The following is a 26,722-nucleotide window of genomic DNA, read 5'->3' on the forward strand; positions in this document are numbered from 1 at the left end:
CAAAATACGAACAAATAATTAAAACCTACAATGAAAATGGCAAATTAATACAACCCTTTCCAAGGCTTCATTTTTAAAGTAGAAGAAATGCACAGTTGCGTTTTCCTGCAGTAGTACTTAAGTTGTGGTAATAATTGTGATGATAATAATAAAAGTAGTATTTTCTTATCATTCAAACTATAATTCTTTTTGGTAAGAATATGCATGTCATGGGCATCTACTTCCTAGAGCTTGTTACATTAGGGGTGATGAGCATGCAGTTCCTCCATCTTCAAATTGGACAAAATAAAATAGTACAGGTAGCGACCATTTTGCTTGTGTCCAATTGATGTGAGAGTCCTTTTGGACCCGAAAGAGGGCCCGACAAAGCAGGAGCGTAATGACGGAGCTTATGCATGCTCCACCAACACATACGGGGGCCAGGAACAGAACCCCCATGCAAAATGTTTACCACCTGTAATTATAAAGAGTAATTTCACCTCTTCCCGTTGTTAGGAACAGCCTGATTCTAGGATTTCATCTCAAAATAAATTTCAAACTTGGAGAAACCTTTGGGACGGAGAGCGGGTGGAATAACTAACCAAGGTCCTGGATTTGTGTCCCACATGGGATGGGGCAGCGAGCAGAGGCTTTTGGAGCATGCATCATCACAACTATAGCACGTTGCAGGCTGTACATAGGGAAGGGAGCCAACAGGAGGTTTTCCTCGGCTCTCTAGGACAGTGTTTCCCAACCTTGTGCCTCCAGCTGTTTTCGGACTACAATTCCCATCATTCCTGACCACTGGTCTTGCTAGCTAGGGATGATGGGAATTGTAGTCCGAAAACAGCTGGAGGCACAAGGTTGGGAAACATTGCTCTAGGAGGTGGGACCGGGGTGGACCAGACACATTAGAGCAGGCATCCCCAAACTTCGGCCCTCCTGATGTTTTGGACTACAACTCCCATCTTCCCCGAACACTGGTCCTGTTAGCGAAGGATCATGGGAGTTGTAGGCCAAAACATCTGGAGGGCCGCAGTTTGAGGATGCCTGCATTAGAGGCTTCAGTCTGCTCCATTCCCAGGGCTTAAGCATGGGCTACCCCCTGACCACCTCATCAGTTCAGTGGTCTTCAGGCAGCTCAATGGAAGGTCTTGCCCTATGCTTCACCAAACTTAAGCTCTGCAACCAAATAAAATTGTGGCCTTTGTTTGCACCCGTATCAAACAGAGCCATTATTGCTCCTGGACCTAATGGCACCACTGCGAGTGAGCCCACAGATGTAGCAATCGTACTTAATGATGCAGAAATATTGCAGAATGATCTGATGCTTGAGGACAACATAGGAAATTTCTTAAAACTAGGAGAGCTTTGACCACAGTAGTTCAGGCACTGGTGACCCCGAGATTGGGTTACTGCAATATATTCTAGGTGGGGCTTCCTTGCACTTGTCCTGGAAGCTGCAGTTGTAGCATGGTTGCTAACAGGAATAATACCTATGCTCAGAGGTCTGCACTGGTTTACTACCGGGCCAAGTTCAAGGTGTTGTTATTAGTATATAAATTATATAAATTATACTAATAATATAGTATAATCAAACAGCTTGGAAGCAGTTTAGCAGCAAGATTGCATTACCCCATATGTGCCCCATGCAACCGCTTCAATCTGTGGAACATGTGCCACATAATAACTCATTTTGCATTTGCAAGAGATCAGTGTGGGAGTACCTACACTGTGGGACTCTGCTATCGACATCAGGAAGACATCTTCAAGGCACTCTTTTCAACACCTGCATAAAGCATTTCTGTTCATGGAAACCTATTCAGACGTAAAAGTTCCACGTGTTTAGTTTCTTTTTAGTGACACTTGATTTTAATTGCCCTTTGAATTTTTTTTAGTATTTTATCAATAATTGTAATGTTTTATCTTTAATTTTTGTAAACCACTTAGAGGTTTTTCTTAAACAAACAAGCAGTATACAGTATACATTTTGCTCAATAAAAGTAATGAATAAATAAGTATACTTTTCTACACAGGGCTAGTAGATACAATGGGGCTCAATCTCAGATACATGGGCATAAAACACAGCAACCTTGAAGTCTTTTCTTGGTGCCCATAAAGCATCTGCGCACTCGCCCTCCTTGGATCATGACATGGTGAGGGTAATTACCCTTTTCTCTCTAGAAAAATACCGTACATAGAGCTGAAGTGTGACACTTTCCCCCACTTTGTCTCCCACCTCTATGTGCTTTTTCTAAGGCTCAGATCAGTTCCATGGGATGACATTTATCCAGATCTCTTGGAAAAATTAAGTCTGTGCATGTGCACTTTTTATCTACTCCTGTTCTGTGTATCAATTGAAAGAGCTGGTGGTACCTGCAGCATTTATTCAAAAAATCAAATTATGCTCATGGGCCTAAAGAAATTGGCAACCCCTCCACTGATGTGTAATGGCACGATTTGCCTTTGTGGCATCAGAAAAAGGAATGCCTGTTGCAGGTCTTTTGTGAGTTGGTACCTCATAGGCTTTATGCATGGCAGTGGTTCCCAATTAGCAAGGTTTTTTAATTGGTTTTTATTAGAGGGGTTTTTCTGTTGCAATAAAAACAGATATACGGGAAAAGGTACATCTATCTGTTGTCTCCACTTTCAGTTCCACTTTCCTCAGTTCAATAGCATTTAGTGAGAGACATTTTTGTCATAGACATCTTGCATTTGGCGGAAAGAGGGGGGGGGAGATGGAGTATTGTTCTTTTGTTCTAGTGATGGGGTTTGTGTCATCATCCTGTGGATTATTTATTTATTTATTTATTTATTTATTTATTTATTTATTTATTTATTTATTTATAGTGATGAAGCGAGAGGTTAGGGGGTCCTGGGCTTGGTTGGTTGCATTCTGTTGATTGCAGTGTGGCTTGTTTGTTTGGCGGGGTAGGTCATTGTCTTGTTGTGCTGTGATGTGATACAGGGAAACCATACTGGGGTGAAGGCGTCCTCGTGCTACCATAGTTTTGAGTTTGTTGGTTAACTTCTCTAGTAGTGCGGTTTCCCATACATTTTGTTCATTCCTGATAGGTCCTTCCACTGTCTAGTTACGATATTTCTAGCTGCTGTAAGTAAGTGACTTATGAGTTCTTTCTCGTGTGTGTGTGTGTGTGTGTGTGTGTGTGTGTGTGTGTGTGTGTTATCCTGGAAGATATTTAATAGGGCTAGTTTGAAACCTAATTACTACAGGGAAACTGGAGTCAAAACCAGACTGCTAGCACACAGTCAGTAGAGGTTGAAGAAGAAGAGACAGAACATAGCAAATGTTTCAAGACATGCCCCTAAGCAGATGCATAAGCAAGCAAGAGGCATGTAAATGTTTCTTGTAAGAGCTGGAGACAATCTGAGGAAGTATATAGAGCTCAAAAATCCTGAAGTACAAGACATAGTGTTGATTCCAAGGCCTAACAGACTCACAGAAAAACTGTTCCTTGTAGAAATTGAGTCAAGTGCTAAGTATGTGGCAGGTATCCCCCCCCCTTGCTTCTGTCTGTCTTGTCTCTCACACACCATACACCAACCATCATACAATATACTGGGGCGGGCAGAAAATAGATTGGGATTCAGTGGTAGATCTCTGGGTGATTTGAAGTAGATTGGCAGGGATTTCTGGCTCTCAGTTTTAAACAATGACATCAATTCTGCTACTTCATCTAAATTATACTGTTGAAATGAAGGGGGGAGGGGGGAGAGGACTCCCCAGAAGTAGATTTTTGTGAAGGAACGTGAATTTAATTTCATTCTGGTACTCGGAACAAATTTCTGGGCTCAAAATTGTTTAATTCCAAGTGGATGACACCTTTTGTAACCTGGATCCAATTGATGGATCTCAGGGTTCTAGTAAGAACAAAGTAGATCTGCAAACTTGAAATTTTCCAGTTTTCACAATCTGTTGGCATAATTGTGTTGTGACAGTAAATTATTATTGGAGGCCCCATGCAACACTCTGAAGAAGAACAGAGGTCGGAACACATGGGAATCAGTAACAAATATATATTGTGCACCTCAGGATATCCCACTTCCTTTTCCCTGCAATTAGTGTCTTCCTACATTTTCTTTCCTGTACAATCAGTGCAATTCAGAGAAAGATAAGAGTGCCGAATGCTTTTCAATTCCTACTCAGTTAATCGCTTAAATCCCATGAAGCTTGTTCCTTCTTTCTCTGGTTTGTGCCCAAGTGGGTTAATTTAAGGTCAACAGATGAGGGAATGGCCATGAAACAGATTTCTGTGGTAGCACATGGCAGAAATTAAGGTTCTGGACAGTTAACATTAATTCATTCAGAATTGGAGCTGGTGGTCTGAAACAAGGATTGCACCAGGATGTTAGTTGAACATTTATAATAAGTACTTATGTAGCACTTTTTGAATGTTCTAAATACTGGAACATTTAAAGTACATCATATATACTGGCATAGTAAGGTATCTTCATTTTATTAACCCTCTACTGCAGATGGGACCACCTAGTGAGCCCATGGCAGAGATAAGATTTAAGGCAGGGACCTTATTCATTCACAGCTACCGGTACATTAGCTCTAATCTATCCTACGCTCCATTGAACCCAATGCAATTAATGCTGCCTGCACATCATTTAGATATAGAACACAGATGTTGTATTTACTTAAGTGATTTTGCAGGTCTTTTATGCTTAGTCACTCATGCTAGTATCACAACAGAAATGTAAGCATCAGTAAATACTGCTAAAAGATACAAACACTGCAAAATTGCATAAGTCTTGAAGACACTGCTTTAAAAGTACTTGATTTATGATGAGTAGCAAATTGAACTACAAAACAATTAATCTGCAAACTATTGAAATTTTTTATGCAAGAATAATTTTCTGCATACAGTTTACTGTTTTGATTTGGTTTCAATATTCCAGAGTTATTGTATAAATAGAGAGAAAACAAAACTCAATACAATACTTAAGCTATTTTTTGGTATGTTGTGTGATGTGAAAATTTACGATTAAAGGTTTGCAGGTTATAAATTAGATTGAGGAAGATTAAAGTGTTTTAAGAAAAGCACAGATTTAAGCAAGTCAACAGACTAATAAAAAAGTCCCAAACTACAGTACTAAATAACTGCTTAAACTGCACATCAAATCACTATTTCTACATTCATATATAGCATGGAAATAGAAAGATTAAGCACTGATTAGCATATCTTCTAGGTATGCTCCCATGTGCCATGTCTACCACCTCACAACATCTTATGCACATGACTATTTACAACTAAGCTAAAAATGAAAAAAAAAAAACTGCATATGAAACTGTCAGGGGAAATATTCATGAAACTCAAAACACATACTATTTATTAAACATTGCATACTGCACATGACAATTAAGGAAAGAAAGAAAAATAAATGTAAACAAATTGTCCTTTATGAGAATTGGCTTTGAGTTCAAAAATAATGAAATAGTTTTTTTAATGATTCACTGTTATTGAAGGCTTCCGCTTACCCCTTTCTGGAGCCCCCCAAATGGGATTGTTGGGTATTTCTGCAGCAGAAAAACAGAAGAGAAAAGGGATTTCTGACTCCTGGTTCAAGGAATAGTGGGTCAGTTTGTAAATGGCTGGGCAAAAAACAAGCAAACAAAAAAACTTGGAACATCCTTTGGCCAATTAATTTTGGATGAGTTATATTCATCCTTTGATTGTCTCCAGGAAAAACATGAAATGATTTAACAAACAAAAAAACACATTGAAGGGTAAGAGGAAATGTAACCCAAATGATCAAAAGTGGTTTTTTAAAAACCCTAATTAATTTCAAATTCAAACAAAATGTGCATACAAACCTGCATGTACTCAATTCCTAATCCAGATGGATTAGTTAATATTAGTGTAGCTGGCTGACTCTTTTATATTGTATTAAATATTACTGCCATAGCTTCAATTAAAATACTATACATTTTGGGGTGCCTGGTCTACACCATGCCTATATGAACATGGATCATTCTACATGTGTTGACTCAGGCCTTGTGACCTACCAGAGGAGAAACTGTCAAACTGCCCCAAAATCTAGTTTTCAGCTCCATGACTCCAGAAGCCCCAATTTTCGAACAGAAGCAGCAGCCCTATTAAAAATCTACTACATGTCCTTCGCCATAAGAGACTTTGCATAAAAAAACAGATCTTCCTGGGAATCCAGGAAAGATGCTTCATTTATGTGCGCAAGACTAACTCAATTGAAAAATGCATACAGCACAGTGTATAGTCATGAAATTATGCACATGCCATATCACAAAAGAGAGGTGGCTGAGATCCTGTTTTTCCCCAAGCAGCATGAGAGAAAAATACTACCTACGGTATATTCCTATCTATGTAGAAGAAGGATGGGACCTAAGACCCAGCTACATCCTACTTGTTCCCTTTTCCCAAGAGACCAGCATTGTGATACAATGGTGCCTCGCTAGACGAATTTAATTCGTTCCGCGAGTCGCTTCGTATAGCGAAAAATTCGTCTTGCGAAGCACGCCAGAGGAAACTTCGTCTTGCGAGTCTCCACTGAAATCGCAAAATGCATTCGTCTTGCGGAAAATTAGTCTTGCAGGGCATTCGTCTTGCAAGGTACCACTGTAATTACATAGACAATGGTAATGAGGCACTCAGAAAGAGAGGGTCTCTAGGTTCTGTTTTCAGATACAACACAGTATGCTGTTCTAGATCAATCTACGGTAGATCATCTAGATCAGGCATCCCCAAACTTCAGCCCTCCAGAAGTTTTGGACTACAATTCCCATCATCCCTGTCCACTGGTCCTGTTAACTAGGGATCATGGGAGTTGTAGGCCAAAACATCTGGAGGGCCGCAGTTTGGGGGTGCCTGATCTAGATCAATACTATCTACACTCAGCTGTTCTCTTAATGAGATCGGGTGGGCACAGCGAGAAACACGCATCTGAAAGCACCAAAAAAAACCATTCCTAGCACCAATATGTTGGGTGGAGGAGGCATCTAACTGAAAGAAGGCACAACCTCCCTATAACAGATAGCGTAGTCATCTTTTAGGCTAAGGGATTTTTTGCAGGGCATATCCTTCCACTTGATCACAGATGATACACACTATCATGACCCTGAAAAATGCAGAGTTGTGAGTGTGACATAACTACCAGCTGCTGATAAGAATTCTGCTTTCTGATAATCTTCACGCAATTCAGATTTTTCAGACGTCCCATTTCCTTACCTACAAATGTTCCATTTTATTTTTGGCAAATGGAAGGACTTTGAACTTTCATTTGAAACCTCACCCACATACCTAGAGCACCAGCCAGTGCTTCAAAATGGCATCTACATTGGAGGGGGTCAGAAATAGAATATAAATAGCTGTGCCAGATTGCAGCTAATGCCAGTGAACTATGAGAATCACAGAGTTTCCTCATTCCTTCCTATGAATGAGAGCAGGAGGGTAAGATGTTCAGTATATGTGGAATCCCCACGTACACAAACAAAACAAAGAGGAACTTTTGTACACGTGTCATTTCATATTATGCCCAACACAATGAATAATCTGTGCTATGTCAAGGCTGGATAACTTGGTTTGATTTTTTTTTTTCAATTAAGCAGATCTTTCTAATTCAGATTCAGTCAGAAAACCAAGCCTGGTTTTTCACCCTCACACTTTCATTTATTGTTGCCTGAATGTCTAGTTCATGAGTCACAGCACTGGGGCTCTTGTGATTAAGATCCTATACATGTTTTGAGAACTTTGAGAGCTTGCATTTTATTGGCACATTTATTGGTGAGAATGCTGTTACAAGTTTTTGCCATGAAAATATAGGAAGCACTATTGTACTTTTTAAATTGTAGTATGAGAATAGTAAACAACAATGGAACCTGCTAGCCACCAACATTAACCCCAAAGGATGAGAAATACATATGACATCATTTCATCTCTTAAAACCTTACTATCTTTCATCTTTGGGAATTTTGTGGATTCCTTTAGATGTGTTCTAGCATTTTGAATCTTTCAGTGCAGTGAGATTGCATCCAACTTGTAGTGTGCTGTCAAACTTAACGCTTACAGCCACTGAAATCAGTTGACTTAAGTTAGCCATTACTAATCTGTCACATAGATTTCAATGGGTCTACTCTGCAACCCCATTCATTTCAACTAATCTTATGCAGCAGGGATGAACAAAAAATAGTTTGGTATCTACTCATAGATCTCTGGGTGATCTGCAAGGGTTTCTGACTCCCAACTATAAAGCCTCTCCCCTGCCCCATGCCAAAACAATGAGACTGGGGATGGGGAGGGATGCTTGGCAGAAAACCAGGACTAGATTTTTGCATGAAAATGTTTAAGAGCTTAGTTCTGATGCTGATTACTGATATAAATTACCAGTTCTGGTAGTGGTTACCAGATCTAGAGCTGAGGCATGTGTTCAGAAGCACCAGAGTCCTTAATTTTTAGTGTAAGTCTGCATGGCTCAACCACTATTTTCCACCTGGCCTTGGCTGAAGAAGCTCGGGATTCTAGTAAAAAATAAAAAAGACCAGCAAGCGATGTGATACAAGACCAACATGAAATTTGCACTGAAATGTACTAAGGATGCAAAGTGATGAAAGTGGGTTACATGTTTTCCACAGTTCCTGGAATGTTGTAGTAGAGCTCTGAGTTTATCCGTGAACATGATTGAAGAGTTTTGGCACAACTCTTATATTTTCCAGAGCTCCATTCTAGTCCATTAATGTCCGCTTTCATCACTGAGATCCTGCAGCAGCAATACTTCGTGGATTGCAGCCTGAATGATTATTCCGAGAGTGTTAGTTGTTTTATTAAAGCATCTCTTTGCTGCTAAAGGAAAAGACAAAAACAGAAGCAGTCTTTTTATTGAATTAATCTGATTTTTGTCTTTTGTGCTGCCAGCTATCAAGATTGTCAAATAAACTAGATTTGATTTATAAATAATAGTTCCATTATCTCTACTGGGGCACTGGTCAGAGTACCTGAAATTTTAATTCACTTGTTCAGCTAAATTTCATCCTCAGTTCATGGCCATAAAATTCCGTATTGACAAACTTTCAAACCAACTTTGACTCTGAGGTATCTAGTCAACATTTTTCTTCTGTGTGGATATTAGTTTATTGAATAAGTGGCATCTGTTTTCCTCCACATCACTGGTGGGGTAGGTATTTCCTTTTGACAGCTTTGCACGATTTATGGCTTTGCATGCTCCGAAGAAAAATAGTACTAAGCAAAAAATTCCAATTCATTACCTCTTAGTACTTAATTAAGTTCATACACATTGCACACTATAGGTGAACCCTGAGATGACTATGACAGCTGCTGAGCAGCAAGTTATATTATCTTTCAGAGATAGAATGACTTTTAATTATCTTGACCTCTTTTTTCCATCTGTGATATCCATACATTTCCCTTCTACTTTGTTCCCCCTTTCTAACAGATGTACCAAGCCGAGATTATATTCTTAGTCATTTTCTCTTATCTCTGTGTTTAGGTACCCCGTGTTTTTTTCCAAATTATAAAGCCAAGCTATGTCCACCATTATCTATGTGTTTTGTACAGCAGCAGATGAATTGCATTGTGCAGGTTCCTCCTAATAATGGTCTGGTGGTGGAAAGGGTAACAGCCTGATAAAGCAAAAAGAAATGGATCTTACTATCAGAAGATATAGAAATAAAGAGTGCCCATGTTTTACCTGTCAGGGTTCTGTGTGCACACATGCATCTGTAAGAGGATCCTTTGGGTGAAAGTCTTAAAGCATTGCCCACATTTCCAAAGATGCCAGTCACTGAACTCTGAATTTAGTTGGCTTGTTGATGTAGGGCTCGCAAGGACTCGCTGGTTTTTTACACTGATCTGGTTAAATCCTGATTCAATAGAGCCTGATTTATCCAGAAGAGAGAAATTCCTGTTACACGGAGTCTGTGGAAATACAATGGACCGCTGTGGAGTGGCAGAGGGTAGTTTGCTACTTTTGTTAAATGCCTGCACGGTATCTTGTCTTGACATGGCTTCCATTACAGTTGAAGGGACATTCACTAAGAGAAGAGGGTGGGGGAAGAGAAAGTTTTTCTTATAATGAAGTATTCAGAGATAGGAAAAAAACAAAACAATTTGAATAAACATTAAAGAAACATGCCATCTGCCTTCCGCCTACTGACTAGAGCAAGTGTTTATTACTAAAGATGCACATTAAATGGGCCAACCTAGTACAGTGGTACACTGGTTCTCAAACTTAATCCATTCCGGAAGTCAGTTCCAAAACCAAAGCGTTCCAAAACCAAGCCACACTTTCCCATAGAAAGTAATGCAAAATGGATTAACCTGTTCCAGACTTAAAAACAACCCCTAAAACAGCAATTGAACATGATTTTTACTATCTAATGAGACCATTGATCCATAAAATGAAAGCAATAAACAATGTACTGCAGTCACACAATCAATCCATCAGTAGCTGGACTGGGTTCCACACAGTCACAAAAACAAAACAAAAAACATAACAGCAAAAACAGACAGACCTCAGCATAACACTCAAATAGGAAGTGTAACACTGAAAACCCCAAACTACCAAACTAAGGCCCGGTCGCCTTCTAAATCCGGCCCACGGACGGTCCGGGAATCAGCATGTTTTCACATGAGTAGAATGTGCCCTTTAATTTAAAATCCATCTCTGGGTTATTTGTGGGGCCTGTCTGGTGTTTTTACATGAGTAGAATGTGTCCTTTTATTTAAAATGCATCTCTGGGTTATTTGTGGGGCATAGGAATTCGTTCATATTTCCCCCAAAAAATATAGTCTGGCCCCCCACAAGGTCTGAGGGACAGTGGACCAGCCCCTTGCTGAAAAAGTTTGCTGACCCCTGCTCAAAACGGAGCACGTTCGGCTTCTGAAAAAGGTTCGCAAACCGGAACACTTACTTCCAGGTTTGCAGTGTTTGGGTTCCAAGTTGTTTAAGTACCAAGGCATTTGAGATCCAAGGTACTGTAATGATCTCAGGCCTGGTCTACTCATGCAGCTGAATGAGGTGACATAATTCTAAGGTGTACTTCCTGACAGCAGATGGGAGATTCAATTTTGCATTGCTAGAACAGGAAGCAAGTAGCAGGTACACGAGGGTGTTGTTTCAGACTGGGACCACAGCAGGGGCAAAGGGTTAAAAAGCCCCTCCATTTAGAAGCAGTCCCAGTCCAGATCCGGTTATTTCATGACTGTTGTTACTTAAATAAATATTCACTCACGTAACAATTGTGATGTCCAGTTTGGCCCTAAGATCATTAAAATTTAGCTTAAAGAGTTACTTTGAAGTGGGAAACCCCTTACATCTTTCATTATTTCTTCTTTTGCAAATTTATATTCACTATACAAATATACACTATACAAATAAATAATATTTGTATTCCATACAAAATGTTATTGCACTTAGTTTCCCATCTTTGCAATGTACTAAATAAGGTATAGACTAGAGAACAGTGAATAGCAACAATGATTTCTCAGGAGTCAGACATAGTCTCCAGTTTTACAGCTGTTTGCTGCAGTTCTTAGAGTTGTCATTTTTTAATTGCCATACATTAGGGTTGTGCAACCACTTTGTGCTATGGCCAAATAATGTGACTTGGGGTAATTTTACTACTCCCTGAACTACAGTGTCAATAAAACCTGCCAAGTTGGATCATAGACACCACAAAGCCTTGTGTTGCTCTGTCACTGTTTTTTTCTGTATGTCTCTATGTTTCTCTACTCCAGGCTTTGCAAGAAGTGAGGCTACTTGCAGCTCACTGAAGAGCTCTGGTTTATTATTATTAGTTAAAGCAAAGCAGGGATTTCTTTTCCAAAAATTAAAACACTTATTTGTTTTAAAAAAATGTCCACTGCTCTGCTTGGAAGGGGGGGGGGAATCTTCAGCACTTCACAGGCAGTATTAAGGACAGCCTCATTTTGTAATGCCTATCTGGATGACATCACCTGCCAGCATAACAAGGCCAGTGTGAAGCTGCAAATGTGTAAAGAAAATGTACAAGCAAGAACACACATTGACCATTTGTTAATTATTTTATTTATTTAGGAAAGGAAGAACAAGAGACATTAACATGGATTTTGGAGTTTTAGTTGGCCTGATGAAGGTAAGAATGGATTCTGGAGGTAAATTAATCTTTTAGTTCCCGCACAAAACCTTATTTGGCAGGCTTAATCTGCTCTGTGCCTTCAAATGTAATCTGTCAAAAGAGGGGAAGTGATATAAAATCAGTTCCTGTAAATACAGTATTTTTTGCTCCATAAGACGCACTTTTTCCCTCCTAAAAACGACAGGGGAAGTCTGTGCGTCTTATGGAGCGAAAGCACGGATGGCAGCGGGATCCCTCGAGTGGAGGGATGCCTCTGTCGCCAGAGCCATGGCTCCCAGTGGTGGGGGAGAGAGGAGCAGCCCGAAATCAGGCTGTACCCGCCACCTCCGTGCCCCCCCCAGCAGCAGGAGGTGGGGGTGAGGAGCAGCCCGAAATCAGGCTGTTCCCGCCCCCTCTGCAGCCCCCGCCAACGGCAGGTCGGAGGGAGGAGCAGCCCGAAAGGAGCCCTTTTGGGCCGATGGTCCCTCTCGCTCACAATAGCAGGCTTGGTAGCAGCCGTTGGGAGAGGCACAGCGCCTCCCTCAACCGCGGCTACCAAGCCTGCCCCTGCAAGAGGCGGCAGCGGGACCAGCGGTGAGAAAGGAGCCCTTTCTCACTACTCATCCCTCCTGCTCGCAAGAGCAAGCAGAGCCGCCGCCATTGGGAGAGGCACAGCGCAGCGCCTTCCCCAATGGCGGCTCCTCTGCCTACCCATGCGAGAGGCGCAGGGGGAAAGATCGGCGAGAAAGGAGCTCTTTCTCACCGCTCGTCCCTCCCACTTGCAAGAGCAGGCAGAGGAACCGCCGTTGGGAGAGGCGTAGCGCAGCGCCTCTCTCAACTGCGGCTCCTGTGCCCGCCCCAGCGAGAGGCTGCGGCGGGACCAGCAGAATATTTTTTTTCTTGTTTTCCTCCTCTAAAAACTACGCGCGTCTTATGGTCCAGTGCATCTTATGGAGCGGAAAATACGGTAATATCAATGTTCCTTTCACACTTCCTTAGCCAGAACTTAGGTGGCAATCTTTTCTATATACCTGAAGGAGCGTCTCCACCCCCAGCGTTCAGCCCAGACACTGAGGTCCAGCTCTAAGGGCCTTCTGGCAGGGAACCATGCAGAGGGCCTTCTTGGAAGCTGCACCCACACTGTGGAACACCCTACCATCAGATGTCAAAGAGTGAAACAATTATACGACCTTTCGTAGACAGCTGAAGGCAGGCCTGTTTCGGGAAGCTTTTATTATTTGATGTTCTAATTTGTCCCTTTAGCATCAAGGCAGCATCAAGGAGTCCCTGCACCACCTGGCTGCCTTCCACCAGGAGAGTCGGCTCCTAAGCCAGCCCACCCTCCCAGACAAAGGCAGCCAGGTGGTAGCCAAGCAAGGCTGCCTTCACCGGAGCCCATGCCTCACCTCTGGCTCGTGGGAGCTCCTTTAAACTTCTCCATTGAGGGGTGTGCATCTGTGCCCCCTCAATGGAGAAGTGTAACAGAGCAGTCCCGTTCCCACTCCTACCGTACTTGCGTGCTAGTGGGTCAGGGCTCTCTCAGCTGGGGAAGGGGAGCACTTTAACGGAACCCCCATCACTGGCAGGTCGAGGGCTCCATAAAACTGCTTGGCTGAGGCAAGGGCAGCAGCACGCTTCTCAGCCAAGCAGTTTAAAGAAGTGGAGGGAGGAACAAGCTGTATCGGCACCTCACTGATGCCGCTTGTTTCTCCCTCTGCAGAGTTCGATGGCGGTCTCATCAGTGCTATATCGCAGGTGAAACTGCCACCGCTCCCGAGTTCCTCTGCCTCCAGTAGCTTGTTTCGCCCTCAACCTGCTGGACACTGGAACTCAAGAGCGGTGGGAATTTCACCAGCGATGTACCAATGAGCGAAGCTGCTCCTGATCTCCTGAGTGATAACTCAGGCCTGCTTTGAGGGTACCCTAATGCCTCATCAGAGCCTTCTTGAACCGCTTGGCTGGGGTGGAGTTCCTTCCCCCCAGCTGAGCACAAGCCATAGAGGCATTGGGGCTTGCACACTGTGTAGGGCTAGCTGATGTATCTTGGCTGCTTCTTCCACCACTAAGGTAGGGAGGAAGGAACGGCCAAAATACATTCCAGACATCATAATATATATCAGCATATCATAGTATTTAGATGCTGATATATTGCCCAGCCCTAGTTCAGAGGTTACCAGAAGCTAAGCATGGGGCAGATGGGCAGCCTAGTGAGGGCCACCTTAGTAGACCTGCATCTTGAATGGTTCTCCATCTCAGGCATGACCACCAGCCCATCTGGAAGCTGAAAATGGATATATACCCAATGCATGAGTCAAAGCCTATATCTGAAAGCAATAAAAGTTGTAGCCAATTTTAATCCTACAACATTTTGCTGTCTGTTTTGTTTTGCACCTGTTGCTGCCTGGGTTTCACCCTCTGAGGGCAGCGGCTCTACAGGTGGGTCCATAAGCAGTATCAAATATTTTAAAAATTCTCTGTGAATTATCTAATCATATGGTGGTGGTTTAAAGATGCTGACAGTGATAACTCTACATGAAATACAGGGGGAAAGTCATATATTTTAATGTTATATGGAGGGTGAAGTATGTGTCATACTGCAATTGGACCAAGACATAAATTCTGCACCCTCTGCTGATCACTGCTCTCAACAACGGCATGGAAAACTGGTGCTGGCTAACAACCTTCATTGTGCTCTGGACTCGAGTACTGTGCTTGATGTGGATTATCCCTCATAACATGGTTCCAAAACATTTTCATTAAATGTTTTTCTGTAGCCATTTTCATTGTTTTGCCTATTATTTCAATCTACAGACTCAATTTCAGAGCAGTGCCATTTTGAGTAACAGCCCAAGCTTCATTCCTGGATTCTATGTTTAATTCAATTCTGTCCCTATCAAGTCAAATGTTTTTTCTTAGTATCTTAAAATCACTAAATTGGAAAAATTCACAATAATTTAATGCAAACTGAGTGTCCACATATTTAAATTTACACATATTTTAAGAGGAACAAAGAACTAATTGTAGTAACAAAATGTGAAACCAACATATACGGAGATGAAATAAGATACTTACAGTTCTCATCTTGTGCAATGCACTGTAACGGGATTCCAAAGAAAGATGTGTAGCTGTCATTATACCACACCAACAACTCTGTGCCCCTGGGAATATCCATGCAAGCTCTGTAGAATATATTTGACCTGGTCATAAGAAGCAAAGGGAGAAAGAATTAATGGATGGGCAATAATTCTTCAGGAGCATCCACTCATCAGTGGAAGAAATAGAAAAGCCTAGTGAAAGCTGCCCTCCATACAGATCCTAGTGGTTCTAACAGAGCTGGCCCCTATCTATACCCCACTTGCTATCTCAAGATTACTTAAGGAAGAACTAACTTGCCCTGAGCGGAAGAAGAGAAAAGGCACAAACCATTCTAACTGTAGCTAGGAGTATGAAAAGAGCTGGTATAAGCAGCTAGCCTGTGATAAGCGAGGAAGGTAGCTGCTACAAATCATTTTTTAAAACCCTAATATGTATTATTGGTATTGTTGTTGTTTTTTTACATAGGCAGAGTTTGCTCTGGTTTGTTTTTGTTAGAAGACAATGCACAAATACAATGAATAAATGGACAGATGGATGAAAGAATTCTAAGTGGTGCCCATGTAAAGCAGAAGAACAAAGTACATTGTATTTCAAAGCCAAAGTCATCTGAACTCTGAATATATAGATGAATACAAATATATAATTTTGGCATAGGTAAAGGTAAAGGGACCCCTGACCATTAGGTCCAGTCGTGACCGACTCTGGGGTTGCGCGCTCATCTCACATTATTGGCCGAGGGAGCCGGCGTATAGCTTCCAGGTCATGTGGCCAGCATGACAAAGCCGCTTCTGGCAAACCAGAGCAGCACATGGAAACGCCGTTTACCTTCCCGCTGTAGCGGTTCCTATTTATCTACTTGCATTTTGACGTGCTTTCGAACTGCTAGGTTGGCAGGAGCTGGGACCAAGCAACGGGAGCTCACCCCGTCACAGGGATTTGAACCGCCGACCTTCTGGTCAGCAAGCCCTAGGCTCAGTGGTTTAACCACAGCGCCACCTGGGTCCAGCATCCTTAAAATATGCTTGTAGAGAAAATCATTGCCATGATGGAAGAATATTTCAAATTTCCATGAAATGTTTAAATGCCTGGGGGACCTTGGGGTTCTGGTAATAAAACCAGCACCAACACCCCTAAAAAAACAGCCCCAAACCTAAAGTAGATCCCACAAGCCTGAAGTCTACTTCTGGCATAGAGAAGCTAGTTTTCTTTGTTCCTAACACAGTAAACAAATGATTTAGGTCTAAAATAAAAATGTTACTAATAACCTGACATTTCTTTACACTGCTTTTATCCTAGAACAGAAATACAGTACATTTCTCAAAGCTTTAGCTAACCTCTGCTGAATATGAACATACATTTCTATAGAAAATGGCATTCCACTCTAAGAATGTTTCCTCAAAAGAAGCTCCAAAGTGGGGCTTACTTCAATAAGACTTTCTTTTCTGTAAGTATGCATAGGATTGCATCCTTTGTGATATTTGTGGTTACTGTGAATTTTTACGAACCTTTTAAGTTTGAAAGGTGGTATATAACTTTAATAAATTAATATGCAGATACACCGGTCAGGCCTTCTCCTTGGTGACACACCAGCTTTGGAGTTCCTTCTGCCCCAAAATTCAACAGGCATCTATGTTGATGTTATTTTTAGATAGGTGTTTGGAAACTGTGATTGATTTTATTATGGCTGTTTTACTGCTGGCTTATGTATCCTGTTTTTTATTGGCATTTATTGTTCTTTATCGAAGATTTACTGCTCCATGCCCTAAGATCTTTGGATGAAAGGTGGTATAGAAATTTTGGAAATAAAAGAATGAAAGAACACGACCTCTTCCCACCCAACCCCCAGAGTACGAATAGGGGAATCATTGCTATTTCATAGGAATCACAAATATTGAGTGAACATGAATGACAACCAACAAAGACCAAAGAAGGAAAAAATATATAGGAATCTTATTTTGCTTTTGATACACCTTCATGAAAAATAATAAACACAATAAAAACACCTTATTTGTATCTGCCCATTCTTCCAGTCTCCCAAGGAGGAGTCTGGCATATAATTTAGAGGCTACATCTAGCAAACTAATAGGTCTATAATTAGCGGGATTTTTCTTATCACCCTTTTTATATATTGGGGCAATTATGCTCAGCTTCCACCCTTCTGGTATGCGACCTGAACTGTTAATATATGAGAACAGTTTTGCAAAAATGGGTGACCAGAAATCCGGTCTTATCTTATAAATCTCTGCTGGGATCATGTCTTCTCCTGGAGCTTTATTGGCTAGTTGGCTTATGATTAGCCTCTTAATTTGGTTGGGCGTGACGTCTGGCCATTCTGGCAGTTCTGATAACTGAATGTGGTCAACTTGTGAGGGTGAGTTGGATCAGGGGCCATATATTCCTGTAAAATATGTAACCCAATCCTTTCCTTGGACTGGTGCTTCTAGCGAGTAGCCCAGCCCATTTGTACCTTGGGCGACCAGATGCCAAAATTTCTGTGAATCCTTTTGAAGTGCTGCATCTCCACAATAAAAACAACATGCAGTACAATCCTGTCTATATTTACTGAGAATAAATTCCCACTGATTTCAGTGGGGCTTACTCCTGGGTAGATTTCCCTAGCATTATCACCAAAGGTCTGTACTTGGCTTATGCATGGCTCACCACTAAACCTATGGTTGTAGTAACAGTTACCCATTTATCTATTCACCAGTAAATCCATATTTCTGTTTAGCTAATATCTTATCATGGAGCTGAGATTCAAAATTTGTTGAAGCAGATACATTAAAATTGGTTAACAATTATATGAAACCCCACATGCTGGTAAAACCAATGTGAAACCAGGCTTTTAAGAGATAAAATAATAAAAACAAAAATAATTGTGGAGTGGCTGTCGCTGAAGCCAGTTATAGTAAAGTAAAACATACTTATATGAGATGGATAGTAATTCAATAAATACAAGACAAGCTTTCCATTCTGGCTGAAATATTGCCTACCAGAATTATACAGTCATTGTAGTAAGAAATGACAATTTTTTACATTATCTTGTGTAAAGTATGGAGACATAAATGGACTTTTAAAAAAGTTGAATCTCCACTGGTTTCTGCAATGAAGAATTGCTACAAATATTAGCCTGAAGTTTGAGATAAAAGTGTGCAGGGTTGGTAGGCCTTAAATTTAGCCTCTCTATGAAGAATTGGCTGTAGCGGTGCAATTTGTTTCTTGTATAACACTGCCGACATAAGGAGAATCCTTAACCACATTTTTCATGGCAGTGAGATATGCACTTGTCAACATATTTTGTCACCGCAAAGTGGCTCTTGGCAACAGGATCATAAAGATCAATAAAAAAGTGCAGATTCTCAATATTTTACAAGCAGCTGCAAAAATTTCATTTATCTTGTTATTTTCCTCGCTTACTGCCACCCTGTCTCAGGAGGGCACTGCTGGCTAAGCATAATGCTTTTTCCCAACATTCTATGAATATCTGACAAAAACTCCTGCCTTCGTCTCTTTCCTGCCCTCTCTCCCTACCCCTCCATCTATTTCCACCCAAGCTGTACATTTTATTAATTCTTTCCACCATTACATAAAAATCAAAATCAGGGCAGTGCTATAAATCACCCGCATCTCCTGACTTTCAAAAAAAAAGTCTACTTTGTACTTCACCCTTGTAACTTTTCATCTCTCTGTTTGGCTTCACCTAACATAAACATAGCAGCCCAGCAAATGAATGTGCTAAAACCCAATGACACACTTTGCTGCTGAAAGAGCTGAACTGTTTTCAAGCAATGGGTGGTCTCTAAGGCTTGGAGTAGGCCAAAAAAAGGGGGGGGGAGTGTAAGCATACACGATTCCTTACAAGCATATAGAGCTTCCAAAACTTGCAGAAATCTCTGCATGCTGAAGTACATCAAAGGGATTTTTCCTCTTTCGGATAATATTTCCTTTGCTGACATGTATTTAGTATTGTGGTTGGATGACTCATAAAGATAGCTTTGTGGCGTCCCAACGCAGTTGAAGCAGAACACATGCCAACAAACATTATTGTCAGCTTCAAAATAAAAACAAAACGTTCAGCTAAGGGTCAATCAATCAAGAGTGCTTTGAAGAAAATTCCATTTAGATATTACAAATCATAACAGAATGAATTTGAAACAGCTGACTTTCAGTGAGGAAGACGTCCATGTACAATAAAAAATTAAGACGGTTTTTCAGTGTCCAACTTTTCTATTTTCTTACACTTGGACGTGGTCCCTGGTGATAGATGCCAATTGTTGTTTTTTTAATTGTGTTTTTGTAGTTCATTTTTAAAAGATCTAAAGTAATCGAAAACAGATCAACAGAGGGAACTCTAAGGAACAGCTCCATCATGAAAGGAGAATTGTAAAATCCACTTAATATTGACAGATGTGTAATGACTTTCTCATGGTCTCATTTTGCTTGAGATTTTAACCTGCATGTACCCAAATATGCACACACATAGTGATCCAGTGATTTGCTGCAGACATAGTGGTGTAAATGGGTGTAAATACCTCCCTTGTCTGCAAGGACTACCTGTGGTTCCCAGTGGTAGAGCTTCATGCTCCGGCACCGAGGGTGGAGAGCAGTTGGGGGTGGGACTGACGTGCGTTCTGGGGGCGTGGCGCACTGCCCATAAGGGTGCGGTGCACGCTCTGGGGGCGGGGGCTGCCGCCTACAGGGGTGGGGTGCCCAGCGTGGGGGGGGGCAGCCGCAATGGCACCCTCGGGATCGTGCTGCCCGGGGCGGAGCGCCCCTATCGTCCCCCCTTCCTACGCCCCTGGTGGTTCCTTTAATGGAAGGACAACTTTACACATGCATCCTTTTTGGTAGGCAGAGGTGTCGCATGGATGAGCATATACAGGCCTCTTGGATATACATACAAAGGCCTTCAAAAATCTGCATCAGAGCAAAATCTAAGTATGAATACTTTACATAAATGCCCATGACATTAAAAAAAAATCATTGACTACTAGTCAAAGTGTTCTTTATGATCTCAGAAACAATTCTTTGATTTCCCAATTTAATACTGTTTTGCTGACGTTCAGAAGAATTGTTGTTGACTTCTTTTAAAAATCAAAGTCTCTGCTGTTGCACTTGGATTAGTGACACAAATTGACAAGTGTTTCCCCCTCTCTTTGAACTGCTTTTGTCTATTTTGATGGTTAACCCAAAGAAATATAATTTGATGATTGTCTAGTTATGAAACTGGGTGTATAATACAAAAACTACAATGCCCCCCTTTTCATATGTGATTTTTTAAATAAATAAACACTAAAAAGATTAAAGTTTGAGGCTATTTTTTCAGAATAATAAGCTAATGTAGCAGTTTCCAAATTGGCCATTCCTTCATACTGCTAGGACCAAACAGTTATTTATCATTGAGAGTCCATATATTTACGCAGCACGTTTAATAAGCAGCTTTGACTGTAAATGTAAGCTCATTGTCACCTTATATATCCAAAATCAACTTCTCATGTTGGTTCCTTAGCTGACTATAGACTCTGGTCTTCTTTTCAGGCAGGTGCTATCCCACAAAATATCTGATTATCTGTGGATAAAGTTGACTGCTCCAATATTTTCAGACCAAACATTTGAAAGATGAATAAGCAGCATGTACTGTTTTTGGAAAACTGTGCTTTTGGCTCCCAATTTCAAGGTAAACTTTGGCAGCCAGGTGAGTGGTACTATGCCTTTAAAAGCTGTACAGAAGGTGTATATTGCAGGTGTCAGTCCTCCAACGACCACAGCACTCAGGAGGGTGTGGTGTCAGTTTGTAATAAGAGAGCTCAGCAACACGTGTCTCAGAATTCACACATGTGGTTTTCTGGCCACTTCACTATATTCATTTTGAGAAAGCAAGTAGGAAAAACATATTATGTGAAGCCAGTTAGCTGATGGCAAGGAGTTACTCTTACAAAGGACTATAAAAGGGAATGGGACACATTTGGGGGTACAAATCCTTTAGTAAGGATTAGCCATGATAGCTAAATGCTAGCTCCAGTTTTGGAGAAAGTTAGTGAGGAGCAAATCAGTTGCCTTCAGACTTATGGGCTTCCTGGAAATACCGTATATAGTGGGCCGCAGTAGAAACAGGAAGTTAGATTAAATGAACTTTAGGTCATTTTGTGTTGTTATGCTCGTGGCTTAAATGTGAATTCCTCTGTCTAAATAAGACCAGGCCAGACCTTTTTATGTAAAATGGACAGTGGACATATGCCAGAGATATGCCAAGAGAAGAAATTTATTGCAGGGGTACTGTTCTGCAAAATAGCAGAAGACTTTGCACAACTTAGCAGAAGTACCCATTTTGAAATGTTGTGCAAACCCTTGTGGTTGTAGATATTGTAATGTGTTCTACGAACAGAAGCGCATCCCTGGGATTCAGTTGCCTGTTCTCACAAAACCATCTTGTGCTACATCAGATAAAGCCCTCCCATTTTCAGCTCCTTACAGTTTTCTAACACACATTTCTTTGGCAATGCTTTTATCACAGCAAAATACCGTAAACAGATATTCAGAGAATAAACTGAAGCACACTTTACCTGTACTGGACTACGGTTAAGTTCTGCTCCCCACAGTGCCTTGCGCATCGAATATACCTCATCCAGCTTGACTTACTGGGTTCCCCACCATCAATAAAGTGCTGTAGTGTCCCATCTTGGTCATATATCTGTAAAAGAGGTCAGAAGGTCAAGTAGTTAGAATGAATCATCAGCAATCATTTTCACTGCTTTGCCAGTGTTTCTGTGCGCCTGTTCTAGAAATTTATAGCAATGAGATTTCACAGCTTATTGATGCTTTTAGAAACCCAAGTGGAACAAATAACAAAATATTTTTAGTGATGGAAGTTTATCATGTCTCTCTTATCAGGCCAATCTTTCCTATTTTTAACAGACTGTTGGTATATCAAAGAGGTAACCATGTTTCCCAAAGAATATTTAACCGACTTTGACAGACCAACCTTAAATAATGAACTGTGAGATAAACAAACATCAAGAAATCGGGATGTAAGAACTACAGTGGAACAAGGATCAACATTTTCAAAGCAAGGATTCTTTTGTTGTTGCTGTTGCACCAAAACCTCTCACTGACCAAATACTTCCCAAAAAAGTTATTTGCATAATGCTAAATGGGAAAGGAATGTAAGGAACAACCATGCTGGAAGAAATGTTTGCCATTTTGTGCAGAACTGCAAACCTAATTGAACATGTAAATAAAACAGACAACTTAAAAATCAAATGTCAATCTGTGCAGGAAATGCTGAATACTATACAGTGGTACCTTGGTTTAAGAACAGTACGGTTTAAAAACGGTTTGGTTTACAAACTCCGCAAAACTGGAAATAGTGTCTTGGTTTGAGAACTTTACCTCAGTCTAAGAACGGAATCTGAACAGTGGAAGGGCACCGGCGGTGGGAGGCCTTATTAGGGAAAGTGAGCCTTGGTTTAAGAACAGTTTTGGTTTAAGAACAGACTTCCGGAACGGATTAAGTTCGTGAACCGAGGTACCACTGTACTGGGTTTTCAGCCCAACTATCTGGTGGCAAAGCCACTCATACAAAGATCAATCTGTAGAAATGAACTTGACAAAAGGTATGGCAACCTCTGTGATGGAGTAAGCATTACTAACATAGGAAGTTGTCTTATACCAAACCAGTCCGTTAGTCTATCTACACACCAACCGGAGTTTCAGGCAAAAGCCTTTCTCACTTCTATCTAGAGAACCCAGAGGTTTTCTGCATGCAAAACATGTGATATTACACTGAACCATGTTCCCATGATTGTGGTGTGTGGGGAGCAAATCCATACTTCTAAGTTAATTATAATGGAAGAAAAACAACTATTTTTAGATCCTTCATCTGTACAGGGGTTTCTTTATTTTTCTTCAAATGAAGAATGAACAGTCTATTTAACAGTAAGTGTACTTTTTAAAATATGACATTCTTTATGGGGATAAGAGAACCACAGTTTAAAGGTTACTATATTTTTAACTAACACCTTTTCTTTTGAGCCTTGCTCTTTTACCAAGGTCAAAGAATCAAATCTTTATGAGGGTTGTGAATGTTTAATACTTTCTTTTTGTGACTTTCATGATTATTTCATGTGCTTTTGGTTCTCTAGGGAATTAGAAACAAGAGCTAAACAAAAAACAAAACAAAAGTATTCTTTAGGGCTCATTGTTCCAGTTTGGAAAAAGCTGAAAATGCACTTATCCCTTAAATAAGAGAAAGTAAAGTTCCCAAACCTGTTCAGAACTGACCACACCATGCATGCTCATTAAAAAGCTACTTGTGGTGCCTTTGGGTAACCAGTTAACTCAAAAAGCAAATGAACACGGTGAAGCCCTGTGATATTCAGCTGAAAAATACTGGTATCTAGAGCGTTCAACAAAATGAAACTACACAGCTCTCAGTTATTCTCTTCTGTTATTTTCCTGATATAAAATACCTTGATATTATTGCGTCATCAGTAAGCAAGCTTAACTTCATACTCATATGAAGCAGGGATGAGGAGCTTGTGGCCTCCATATGTTTTTGGACTAACAGCCCCAGCCAGCTTAGCCAATGGGCAGGATGGCAGGAATTTTAGTCCAGCAATATGAGACAAAGAGATGTGAAGGCCCAGGGGCGGGGGCAAATTGGGAGAGGACCCAATGTTTCCACAAGGACTCCCCTTACCCTATTTTTCCAATGGAAAAACTAAAATTTTTGGGAAATACTGGAAAAAACCTCCTTTTGGAATGAAAGAAATAACTTTTTACTCTCTCAAAATGTGTGCTATCCTTATTATGTAAGGGGGGGAAGAAATATGTGAAATATTTAATTTTTTATCAAACCTAAAGTTATCTTACTTTAACAACATAAAATGTATGAGATATCTCATGGTTGTTTCAGTGTTCCCAACTGTCTGGTCCCCGCCCCGCCCCCCACCTCAGGGTAAGGTCTTATTTCTCAGGAAACAGGGTGCTCTTTAAATATGTCAATTAAACATGACAAATACTGTAGTATAAGTTTGGGATGTATTTCAATTTCTCCCCCAAAATTCCATTTACCTCCAATGGTAAATTTCCTTCCCCAACCCCGCCCATGGCTTCAAAATTTCCAGATATTATAAATCTTTAGCCAAACCATATATGACATGGTAGATCCATCAACAGATCTATCAACTTTTGATCAAAGCACTGGTAAATCAGGAAACTCATATAGGGAGGGAAAAATTGAGTATTACTTTAATCAGTGCCGTTGCTTTGACCGCATTGAAGCCCCCAATGCCTGTTTTGGAGTATTTTTAAAAAAAGAGATCTAGTCATGGAACTTCTACATCACATGTGAATTGGACCACAGCTTATTCACAGAAAATGTTCCTTTCGTGTAGAGAATCTAGTGCTAGTATAATTATTTTAATCAGATCATGCATAAATATTGAAGAACTAACAATAAAAGCAAACATCAAACTGTAATTGGTTGACAGATGTAATTTAAATGCTTAGGCTTAAATTCTATCTCCAATTACATGTGCTTATAACCCTTTTAAATTAACTGTGTGCAACTGAACACAGGCCTGGTGCTTTCATGAGTACTGGACTCCTTAATTTCAACACTTTTAAGGTTTAATGCTTTTTGAATAAATATTGTGGGTTCCAACTATATTAAAAGTTTTGCTACACTGCTAAGTAAAACCTGTTGTTAATAGTGTACTTCAAATATTTCCAAACATTTAAAAAATATGTTTAAAATATTTTAATTACTATTTTATGTAAACATGACAGGCCACAATGACTTAAATAATGAGCATTGTTGGAATGAAAAAGCCTTTTATACTGAATAATCCTTTAACGTTTCTTAGAGCACATCAGATGCTATTCCACTTGAAAATTTAGAGAACTCAGTTTTATAATAGGAAATCACTTATAACTAGGGATAGAACAGAAATTCAGTTCAATTTGGATTTTAGTGCAAACCGACATAATTCACTGTTCAAAAAATATATATGAACCAAAACACAACTATTCTTCAAAAACCACGTTGATGAATTACGTTGATGAATTTAATGATGTTCTCCAACCAAGCAATAAACACAAAAATGCTTGTACTGGAAGTGTGCAAAAAAATGTATATATTAGTGAAAAAACTTGTTAAATCATGGTTAGGGGAAACTGTATTCCAAAAAATGTGTATATATTAGGAGAAATTCATACTAACATGATGATGAATTTTATAAGGGCTTTTTGTTTTTGGAAAATGCGAATGGTCTTTTAAACTGAGGAGGGGGTTACTGTTTTTGTTTGTTACATGTTATGTATTTTTGTGTTTTTATATTGTAAACCACCCTGTGATCATCAGATGTAGGGCAGTATAGAATTTTAATAAATAAATAGAAAACAAACTATGTTATTATAATTCTGCATGCAATTGCACTCTTAATTTCTTACTTTTTGTGCTAGAAAATAAAATGTAATGGATTTGTTATCATCTCGAAATCATAGATTAAAAGCCACCAAGACACTCTTCGTGGTTTGATTGTGTAAGCTGACCAATCCATTACAGCTCAAAGAGCTGCATGGTTGTCAGCTGAACTGGAACAAATGGGGCAACACTTTCAGAGTATATATCTGAACCTCACCACCCATAACAAATTGCTAACCACTACAAATATTTGTTTTTCAGAAATGCTTTGTTTTTCATTTACAGTGAGTTCACACAACCCTTCTTTCCAGTATAGAGATCAAAACAGATCTTTCCACATCTTTCTCTTTACTTTGAACAGCTTTGTGGAGCTTCTAGTTTGCTCAGTAAAGCAACTATGGAGAAGGAGGTGTTTAATTCTCCCACCCCTGCTGTGTCTCCTATCTGACATAAACCAAGCAGGTACCTGGTTTTCCCCTCCTAATGGGGCTGATAACAGAAGTGGGGGTTGGGGGTTGGCAGGGAAACAGCACACAGGGAAAGGATTATCAGTCTCCTGAATCATCACTGTTTGTGCATTAAGTTGACTTTTTCAGTTGAAGACTGAACAGATCCTGAAGCTGAGGCTCCAATACTTTGGCCACCTCATGAGAAGAGAAGACTCCCTGGAAAAGATCCTAACTGATGCTGGGAATGATGGAGGGCACAAGGAGAAGGGGACGACAGAGGACGAGATGGTTGGACAGTGTTCTCGAAGCTACCAACATGAGTCTGACCAAACTGCGGGAGGCAGTGGAAGACAGGAGTGCCTGGCGTGCTCTAGTCCATGGGGTCACGAAGAGTTGGATAACTAAACGACAACAACGTATCAGCTCCAGGCTGGTATACCTAACAGGGCTGATTCTAGGATCTATCAGAGAAATGGAGGGGCTTGGGCCTCAGATACTAGGCCTCCTCTGATTCACCCCACTCTCACTCAAAACAACTTCTCTGGGGGCTTACTACGGTACCAACAAAAACACCTGGCCGTGGTGGATTTACTGAATTTTCTAAGCTGCTCAAGCCATAGGATCTGTTGGTGGGAATTGTTTTTGTCTTTATTTAATGGC

At 40.5% G+C, this 26,722-nt stretch overlaps 1 protein-coding gene and 1 long non-coding RNA gene across 5 annotated transcripts in view; one reads left to right on the forward strand and one right to left on the reverse strand.

Moving 5' to 3' along the window:
• Window positions 1-20,851, forward strand: part of LOC148684378 (uncharacterized) — a 93,664-nt gene extending 72,813 nt beyond the window's left edge. Inside the window, exons 2-3 of one of the 2 annotated variants that reach the window (XR_015945989.1) lie at window positions 12,052-12,109; window positions 20,726-20,851. This is a non-coding gene — a long non-coding RNA (uncharacterized LOC148684378). Of the gene's footprint in view, window positions 1-12,051; window positions 12,110-16,483; window positions 16,609-20,725 lie in introns of those variants that run through there. The other variant, XR_015945990.1, reaches the window with a different exon arrangement.
• PRDM6 (PR/SET domain 6) overlaps window positions 1-26,722 on the reverse strand; it is a 100,374-nt gene that overhangs the window by 12,499 nt on the left and 61,153 nt on the right. For 2 of the 3 annotated variants that reach the window (XM_035099523.3, XM_060280135.2), the window contains exons 4-6: window positions 21,751-21,878; window positions 15,164-15,288; window positions 9,685-10,027 (exon numbers count right to left, since the gene is read on the reverse strand). In XM_035099523.3, the coding sequence (XP_034955414.3) occupies window positions 9,685-10,027; window positions 15,164-15,288; window positions 21,751-21,878 (596 nt within the window). Of the gene's footprint in view, window positions 1-5,485; window positions 5,525-9,684; window positions 10,028-15,163; window positions 15,289-21,750; window positions 21,879-26,722 lie in introns of all 3 variants that reach the window. The other variant, XM_035099522.3, reaches the window with a different exon arrangement.

This window comes from Zootoca vivipara, chromosome 10, assembly GCF_965207765.1.
Source record: "Zootoca vivipara chromosome 10, rZooViv2.hap1.1, whole genome shotgun sequence".
Classification (NCBI taxonomy): domain Eukaryota; kingdom Metazoa; phylum Chordata; class Lepidosauria; order Squamata; family Lacertidae; genus Zootoca; species Zootoca vivipara.